This window comes from Trichechus manatus, unplaced genomic scaffold, assembly GCF_000243295.1.
Source record: "Trichechus manatus latirostris isolate Lorelei unplaced genomic scaffold, TriManLat1.0 scaffold00249, whole genome shotgun sequence".
NCBI classification, from domain to species: domain Eukaryota; kingdom Metazoa; phylum Chordata; class Mammalia; order Sirenia; family Trichechidae; genus Trichechus; species Trichechus manatus.
The window spans coordinates 211,529-221,133 of record NW_004444185.1 but is presented as its reverse complement, the minus strand read 5'-3'; the positions used below and the strand labels follow the sequence as shown (position 1 = coordinate 221,133).

Here is a 9,605-nt window from a genome sequence, read left to right as displayed (position 1 = left end):
AAAAAAAAAAAGTAGCCCTCAGTAGTCCCGGGGTGGCACCAGTGGTTAATGCACTTGGCTGCTAACTGAAAGGTTGGAGGTTTGAGTTCACCCAGAGGCATCGCAGAAGAAAGTCCTGGCGATCTATTTCCCAAAAAAAACAGCCATTGAAAACTCTGTGGAGTACAGTCCTACTCTGACATACAAGGGGCCACCGTGAGTCAACGCTGATGAGACAGCAGCTGGTTTTTGGTTCTTTAACTTCACTTAGCACTTCCGCGCTTGCTGCCTGAGGGTTGCACCACTGCTTTACTAGGCAGGCCAGAAAGCTAAAAACAAAGCAAAACGAAGTAACAGCAATTACCCTGGGGATCGGGAACACTGGTGACAAAGGTTCAGCGCTCAGCTGCTAACCAAAAGGTTGGTGGTTCCAACTCACGCAGCTGCTGAGGGAGAAAGAACGGGCGATCTACTCCTGTAAAGATTACAGCCTAGAAAACCCTATGGGAGCAGTTATACTCTGTTACATGGAGCCACTATGAGTCAAAATCGACTCGACAGCCCCCAACAACAACAACAACAACATCTCTGGGGATACAAAAGATACATGAAAACACAACCCACTCAAAAAGATCAATGTGTTAGCAGAAATTGACAACCAGGAGGCTAGGGCGTGGTCCTCACACTTTAGCACATGCCCCAACCACTTGGGTGCTGGTTAAGACCCAACCGCTTGGGTGCTGGTTAAGACCCAACCACCTGGGGTGCTGGTTAAGCCCCACCCACCTGGGGTGCTGATTTAGCCTCATCAACCTGGGGTGCTGGTTAAGCCCCAACCACCTGGGGTACTGGTTAAGCTCCAACTACCTGGGGTGCTAGCTAAGCCCCAACCACTCTTCAGCCCTGAAGTCGGCTGTGGAAGATGTGTGGTGGGTCCGCGAGTGTGCTTCTTACCAGCACCCTGGCAACCGGAACCTGGATGGTGCCTGGAGAACACTTAGACAGAAATACTTTGAAAAGAGACGCAGTGTCAGAGTGTAGGAGGCGAATCAGGGAGGGGCTTCTAAAGGTGAGATGTGGCTTGCTTCTTTTGAGGAGGTGAGAGTTGTGGTACTTCTTAAAGAAAGCGATGGTTAAAAATGCAGGGAGAAAAAAAGTATGAGGATTCCCCCCAAAAAATCAAGATGTAACAACACAAGCATGTTGTTTAGGGATATAAAAATAAAAAGCTAAGCAATAAAAAAAAAAAAAAAATGCAGGAAGAAAAGGCAAAGAAGCAGAAATTGGCCACTACCTGTCCATCAGTGGTGGCTGGGTGCTGCTATGATGCTGAACAGGTTTCAGCAGAGCTTCCAGACTAAGACAGACGAGAAAGAAAGGCCTGGTGATCGACTTCTGAAAATCAACCAATGAAAACCCTGTGGATTGTAATAGTTTGATCCGCAACCAATCATGGGGATGGTGCAGAGCTGCGCAACGTTTCATTCCATTGCGCCTGAGGTCTCCGTGAGTCAGGAGCTGAATGGTTGACAGCTGACAACAACAACATTGTGAATTCCTGGTGGCGCAGTGGTTAAGCGCTCGACTGCTAACCAAAAGGTCAACAGTTCACATCTACCAGCTGCTACTCCTCAGAAACCCTACGGGGCAGTTCTGCTCTGTCCTATAGGGTTGCTATGAGAATCGACTTGATGGCAATGGATTAGGCCTTATTATCCTTCAACTATACAGTCATCTAAACAAGAAAGCAAGTTTCCGGATATAGCTATGATACAGAATTTACGCTAATAGGTATTTCCCTCTCTCTCTTTATTCTGTGCTTACAGCAATGGCAAAGGAAAGGTGAGCCACTCAGCGCTGTCCTCGAGTCCCCCTGTGCCCTGTGACTTACCTTCTCCAGCGCAGACACTAAGTCTTTGGTTCTCGTCCCTCACGCTCAGACCCGCCCATGGCCGTTCCCTCTGCTCCCTAGTCCTTAACGTGTGCGCAGTTATCATCCTTGGCCTGTCCATTTGCTCTGTGCATTCCTTCGCTGTCCTCGTATGGCTGCTTAATGTTTTAAGTGAAAAGTTATGGAGAGAATGCAGCGTGGCCCCTGTTCTGTCACATAGGGAAATCGCAATCGGTCCTCTGTAGCAAAAGGGAGACCAGGCATCTTTGATTTCATCTTCACCTTCAGAGACTGTGTCATGATCAAAATGTCCTTTGTTTGATTTTAGTTTTCAGGATGAAAATTTGGTTTTTGAGGAGTTTGCTCGCCAAAACCTGAACGATGTGACCGAAATCGAGGAAGGGAAGAAAGACAAGGAGGAGGATGAATGAAGAGGCGGCCAGGGAGCAGGAAATGGCCTGGAGCTACCAGGCGACCAGCGGAGCCCCAGAGTTACCCTTTAGAACCACGCTAGAGATGAAAATGGGAGTCTTTGTTACAGGAATAAAGTTGGTGCATCTTCCGCTGTTTGAGTCAGGCCGACTTGCTAGGAGGCTAAGCTGATGTCACCGACACAGAAGCTGTAGCCTTCAGGGTCCCTGGCATCTTCAAGGGGTGGTACACTAAAAGGAGGCCAGCCATGTACAGAAGGGCTTGACACCGACTGCTCATACCTTGCACTGGCATGACCTCATGACCATAACCAAGAAAACTCTATTTCCAAATAGCGTCAGGTCCACCGGCACAAAGGCTGGGAATTCAGCACGTATTTTGGAAGGGTACGATTCAATCCATGGCAAGCATTAATAATGATAATGATAACAATACAGGCAGAAGCCTGGGCCTTTGGCCTGTGGGTCTGCAGTGTCAGACAGAGTCACCTGTTCCTTTGTCCCCTGCGCTAAGGGGACAGCATGGTATCCGGGTAACCCAGGACCTTCTCTCAGGGGACCCAGGCACAGGGACTATCAGGGTGACTCATTCCTCAGGGATTCTAAGACTGTCCACGGGTGTCTCGACCCTTCCAGCCAATTGTCCTCCAGGCCCAAAGCTGGCTCTGGTTAGAGCCTCGGGCCAAGCCATGGTCCAGGGATTCACCCTGCAGTGCCTGGCGGGAGCTGCGCCCAAGTGAGAGGATGAGCCGTGGGGTGTCTGCATTGCTTGACCCCAGGGCAACCTGAGTCAGGGTGGACGTTAATAGACCCAACCTTTGGAACAGCGCGGGTGGAGAGAGCCAGAGAGAAGTGCGGAAAGACCAGCCTCTGGAGACCAGAGGTCAGAACAGCCCTTGCCCTCCAAGTTATTTTAGTGCCAAAGCGTCTGATACAGACCTCCAGGTGCTGGCTTGTTTGTGGGGGGCACCTAGGGTGGGGAGCAGCAAGTGAGCAGAAACGGGATGTGGACACCCGGCTCGGCTCTGCCTGCTCACAGCAGGTGCTCTCTGCTGGTGCAGGCTTCTGTGTGCAGCTGAGCATGGGCCCCAGGTCTGGGGGCAGGTGCAGCAGAAGAAGCAGACTATGAAGGGGTTGAGGGTGCTGCGTGGAGGGAGTGGTGGCTGAAAACTTGGGAAAAAGTTCTGCAACTGGCAACCAAGGGGCTGGTGAAGTTGTGAACTGTGCCACATAGGAGGGCCTGCCAGGCACCTTCCAGGTGTTACCCCAAATTATTCCAGTGGTGCTTGTAAGTTGGTTCTGTCATTCCCACTTGTTAGATGAGGAAGCTCTGGAGTTCAGAGCTTGGCTGCTAACCAAAAGGTCGGCAGTTTGAATCCACCAGCTATTCCCTGGAAACCCTACAGGGCAATTCTACTTTGTCCTACAGGGTTGCTATGAGTTGAAATCTACTGGACGGCAACAAGGCTTTTTATTTTTGTTTTTGTATGTGTTTGACCAAGGGTAGTGGGATTCATTGGTAGAATCCTTGCCTTCCATGGTGTCTTAGGCTGGGTCCTCTAGATAAGCAAAACCAGTAAAGCATATAAATATATATATAGAGAGATTTATATCAAAGAAATAGCTCATGCAATTGTAGAGGCTGGAACGTCCCTTCTCCCGATTCACATAGCCGCAGGGGCTGGTGAACCCAAGATCGGCAGGCTGGAAAGCAGGACTCTGCTCACAGGCTGTGAAGATCAACGAATCCCAGGATCAGCAGATAAGCTGATAGCTCAAGTCCCAAGAACTGGAGGTCAGATGAACAGGAGGCAGCCACAGAATCCAGAGTGAGCAAAAAGCCAGAATGTTTGCTTATATTCAGACGCAGGCCACATCCCCAAGGAAACTCCCTTTCCACTGATTGGCTGCTCACAGCATATTCAATCATGGGAGCGATCACATATAAACACTGAGAATTATGGCCCAGCCAAGTTGACACCCAATCTTAACCATCATACATGGAAAGACCCGGGTTTGGTTCCCAGCCCATGTAGCTCATACGCAGCCATCACTCATCTGTCAGTGGAGGCTTGCATGCTGCTTTGATGCTGAGCAGGTTTCAGCAGAGCTACCAGACTAAGACGGAGTAGGAAGAAAGCCCTGATGACCTACTTCTGAAAATCAGCCAGTGAAAACCCTATGGATCACAGTGGTCCGATCCACGTCCGATCATGGGGATGGCGCAGGGGATGGCACAGAACCGGGCAGCGTTTTATTCCCTTGTGCATGGTGTCGCTGTGAATCTGGGGCTGACTAAGAACAACAACCTGTACCTTACCCAAGGTCACATAGCTAGCAAGGGTCGGAGTCAAAACTTGAACTCTAGTTCCTCTGAGTCTAACACCAGACCTCTAGCCACCCTAGGATGCTAAATGAGAGTCTGAGAGTTTGTCGAGTCAGGAGCTGTGGTCCGAGGAAGAAATTAGCAGTTATGGTTCAACCATGGCTGCCCTTCTTTTTAACTAAAATTCTCATTGAGATAATTGCAGATTCACTTGCAGTTACAGGAAATAATACAAAGAGATCCTATAAACCCCTCATCCAGTTTCCCCCAACGGTAACATCTTGCAACACTATAGTGCAACATCACAGCCAGGATATTAACATTGACACATCCACCCACCTCATTCAGGTTTCCCATTTCACTTGTAATCCTGTGTGTGTGTATTTAGTTCTACATAATGTTAGCACAGCTGTACAGTAGTTCACTTCTCTTTAAGTGTCTGCTTTCCTACCCCTTGGCATTTTTTATTGCTTTTCCCCAGGGGAAAATTCCATCACCTGGTTTACTCATCCTTGGGTAAGGTAGGTGGGGTTGGAGTTGGGTACACGACAAAATGTAAGGAGGTGGTTTTTGGTGGTCACAAGTCCTGGGGCCAGGGTACATGTTACACACAACGAAGAAATGTCTAGCTCCAAATGTCAATCATAACCTTGGTTAGAAGCCAAATAAGACTATTCTTATGCCTTCAAGTTAGGGGAGTCCTGATGGTGCAGTGGTTAAGTGCCCGGCTGCTAACCAAAAGGCTGTTGGTTTGAACCCACCAGCGGCTCCATGGCAGAAAACACCTGGTGATTTGGTCCCGTAAAAATTATAGGCTAGGAAACCCTATGGGGCAGCGCTACTGTGTCCTACAGGGTGGCTATGAGTCAGCATCTACTGGACGGCAATGGGTTTTGTTTTTGTTTTTTTTTAATGCCTTTGAGTGCACCGTTTACATATTCTAAGGTTCTTCTTGACAGGAGGTGGATTACTTGTTTGAATGTGCTGTGAAAAGGATTAGGTTAGACGTGAAGTGTGTTATGACTGCCATCTTGATATGCCCTCAAGGTGGGGTAAACTCAGGGAGCAGCTGGTCATTAGGGATGATTCAGTGGGTGACTCATTCAGTAAAGAGGCTCCGGAGGAAGAAAATGCGGCAAAGCGGTGGGGGAGTCCATCCCTCTGCCCGTTATGAGATCTCCGAGGCAACACACGATGCATTTACCGGGGCGACAAAGAGGCTTCTTCATTCTTCAAAGAAATATATACCAGAGTTGTGTGTCTCTGATTCAAGAACATAATCCACACGCAGGCCTGATGCTTTTTTTAAAAAAAAAATAAACCTTTTTATTTTAGAATAGTTTCAGATTTACAGGAAAGTTTCAAAGGTAGTACAGAGAGTTCCCATATACGCCCCCCCCCCCAAAACACACTATTGCCGCAAGTCAATGCCAACTCATAGCAACTCTGTAGGACAGAGTAGAACTGCTTCATAGGGTTTCCAAGGCTGTAATCTTTACCAAAGCAGACTGCCACATCTTTCTCTCGAGTAGCCGCTGATGGGTTCCAACCACCGATCTTCCCATTAGCAGCCAAGCGCTTAACCACTGTGCCACCAGGGCTACTTCACCATGCCCAATTTCCATATTATTAACATCATACATTAGTATAGAACATTTGTAACAATTAATGAAGCAGTATTGATACATTAGTTCCTAAACAAAACAAACCCCTTGCCGTCCAGACATTCCGACTCATAGCGCTACCGGGGTTCCATATTAGTTCCTGGGTGGTGCAAATAGTTAATGTGCGCTGCTGGTAACCAAAGGGTTGGAGGTTCGAGTCCACCCAGAGGCACCTTGGAAGAAAGACCTGGTGATCTACTTCTGAAAAATCAGCTATTAAAAGCCCTATGGAGCACAGTTCTACTCTGTCACACCTGAGGTCACCATGGGTTGGAGTCCCCTTGACAGCAACTGGTTATTATTATTGATACATTATGTAACTAAAGTCCATACTTTATTCAGATTTCCTTAGTTTTTACCCAATGTCAGTTCCAGGATCCCATCCAGGATCCCATATTATGTTTAGTTGTCTCGTCTCTTTAAGGCTTCTTTTGGCTGTGACAGTTCCTATTAGTTTTTCAGAACTGCAAATATACCCCCTATTGGCCAGCAGCTTCTACCTCCCAACTCTCACTTGCTCTCACTGTTCACGCTCACGACGTTCGGCCTCTTAAGATGACAGGACCCCAGACAGATTCTGTAGCCCAGACGTCCCTAAGCTGCTAACAGGTGTATGCAACAGTGTGCCACCCAAAAAACCAAACCAAACCCATTGCCGTTGAATCCATTCCGACTCCCAGCAACCCTATGGGACAGAGCAGAACTGCCCCATAGGGTTTCCAAGGCTGTAATCTTTACGGGAGCAGACTGCCACGGCTTTCTCCCAAGAGCAGCTGGGGGGTTCGAACCACACACCTTTCAGTTAGCAGCCAAGCGCTTAATCACTGCACCACCAGGGTGTGCCACAGGCACCTCAGACCTGGCTTGTTCAAAATGGAAAGCATCTTCTCCTTGGTCTCCTCTAGTCCTGTTCTTGCTTAGGGTTGCCTCATGCCCCAGAAAGCCTGGTGTCTGGGAGGCAGCCCCCTCTTCTCGCTCCCTGTCTTGGTCCCTTTTCTTCCCTCTTCTGCTGTGTCTGACACCTCCTCTTCCATCTCCAGAACCACAAATCAGCACGGTCTGGACTGGCGCAATCATATTTTTAACGTAACCTCTGTTTCTAGTCTCGTCTCCTCGGGCTCATTCTCTGCCCAGACACACATAGTTCCTCTGCTCTTCAAAAACCCTTCAGTGGCTCCAGTGCCCACAGGTGAAGTCCTGCTCCAGAGTGGGCAAGAGACACCTCTGGGTCCCACGCTGCTCACTGCCCCCCCATCATTTCGCCGTTGACTCAACAGCAGTCCCAAATCCCCGGTCATTCTCCGAACAGGCCTGACCATCTTTTCTTGGGCTTTCTTGGAAATTCTCCTCATCCCCTTATCTTTTAATTCAAACCCCGGAAACCTCAGGCCACCTTCCCCCTGGAAAACCTCCCTAACAGAATTAACTCTTTCTTCCCCTGTATCCCCTTGCCCTTGTGCGCCCCTAGGCTTTTTGCAAGTTATGTATCTCACTGGATGGAGCCCTGGTGGCGCAGTGGTTAAGAGCTTGGCTGCTAACCAAAAGGTTGACAGTTCGAATCTACCAGCTGCTCCTTGGAAACCCTATGGGGCAGTTCTACTCTGTCCTATAGGGTCACTATGAGTTGGAATCGACTCGACCACAACGGGTTTTGGGTATCACACTAGATTGTAATGAGTTGATACAAGATAATGACCGCTGCAGGGAGGCCAGACACCCTCTTCTTCCTGAAAGTTCCTGCAGGCCTCGACTTCCTAGGAGAGCTAGCCCTGAAGCAGCATGGACTTTGGAATCACGTGATGCAGGCTGAAGTCTGGTCTCTCTCTGATGCCTTGGGAGAGGTGTTTCAGCCTCAGATTTCAGGGTCTTCATCTCCAGATTTAGACCATTAGACTAGCTTTGTGGAGCTCCTGTGAGGACTGGACTCGCAGGTCATGGTCTGGCACTTGGTGTCTGGGAGCCACTATTATCCTGTGCACGGTGGAATGTTCTGTGATGATGGATATGTTCGATGTTTGCATTCTCCAGGACGGTAGACACTGAACCACAGGTGGCTATCGAGCACTGGAAATGTGGCTAGTGCAGCTGAGGAAGTGAACGGTTATTTTTGATTAATTGAAATCTAAATTTAAGTAGGCACACATGACAAGTCGAGCAGGGCAGCCTGGTGTACTCCCGGGGCCTTTAGCCTGTCCCAGAGTGCTCCCCTACTCTGCTCGGTCATCCTCTGTCACGAGGCCATCACCCTGGCCATGGCCCCGTGCCAGACTCCATGTTGTGGTCCTGGGGGTCCTTGGCCTGTCTTGCCCCTGGAAAGCATTGCCATGTGCATACTGACTGCAGGTGGGCCAGGGGCTTCCAGGCTTGCTTATAGCCTTTGAAGGGGCAAGGGGCACTCAGGCAGCCCCCTGCTGATTTGCCCCTCATAGCAGGCAGATGGATGAACAGCATTTTCTTCTCGGTGGCACCAAGCCCTTCTCCACATGGATGCCCCCAAAGGCATCAAAAACTCAACTGATCTCATCTCCCATCTACACGTCCCCTTCCCACCCAGTGAAGGGCTTCACCCACCCCCCCAGCCCAGACTGCTGCTCCTCCTGCCGCTGACCGCTGCCCTCCTGAGTCTCTGTTCACCCTTATCTCCACCACCCCTGCCAGGAACCCAGGGCGGCCACCTGCCGGCATTAGTTCAAAGGGTGGATAATCGCCCCAGCTTTGTGACTCAGTCCCGCACTGGTTTAAAATCCCTCAAGGGCTTTCCGTTACCCTCAGGACCCTGAGAAAAGACCAAGGTCCTTATGCAGGTTTACAAAGCCCTGTTTGACCTGCCCGCCCCCAGAATCTCAAGGTCACTTTCCTCCTGTAAGCTCCAGCTTCCCTTTTTTTCTGCAGCCTCGTTTTCCGGCCTCTCTTGGTCCAGAACAGGTTCCCTCTTCAGGGATAACTCCTGCGCATTCCCCGGCTCTCCTTAAACATCTTTTTTTACAGGAAGCCTTCCCAGGTGGAATGGCGTGTCCTTTCTTCTTCCTTCCTGAACTCCTTCCCGCATTCCTCCAGTCCCCACATTGTTGATGGTGCAACCACTGCGTAACAGGCGCTGCTCTACGAAAACGCTGGGCAAGACAGAAAGGGTCCCCGCCCTGCCGGAGGTCATTTACATTCTGATGGGGAAGATTAAGAACCAAGATATAAGGATTGTTTAAATAGTCAACAGAAACCGAAATTGCGTGCTAGGGACGAAACGGATGCTAAGACGGGTCCCGGGGCATCTGGGTGGGGGCGGGGCGGGGCGAGGCGGGGCCAGGGCGCGGCGG

The 9,605-nt window shown here is 49.8% G+C and overlaps 1 protein-coding gene across 1 annotated transcript in view; it reads left to right on the top strand.

Annotated features, from left to right (window-relative positions):
* The window catches only part of SAG (S-antigen visual arrestin), a 39,496-nt gene extending 37,105 nt beyond the window's left edge, over nucleotides 1-2,391 (top strand). The window contains exon 15 of the mRNA XM_004389476.2: nucleotides 2,199-2,391. Coding sequence (XP_004389533.1) covers nucleotides 2,199-2,301 — 103 coding nt within the window. The 3' untranslated portion in view covers nucleotides 2,302-2,391. The remainder of the gene's footprint in view (nucleotides 1-2,198) is intronic.
* Nucleotides 2,392-9,605: the final 7,214 nt, after the last annotated feature.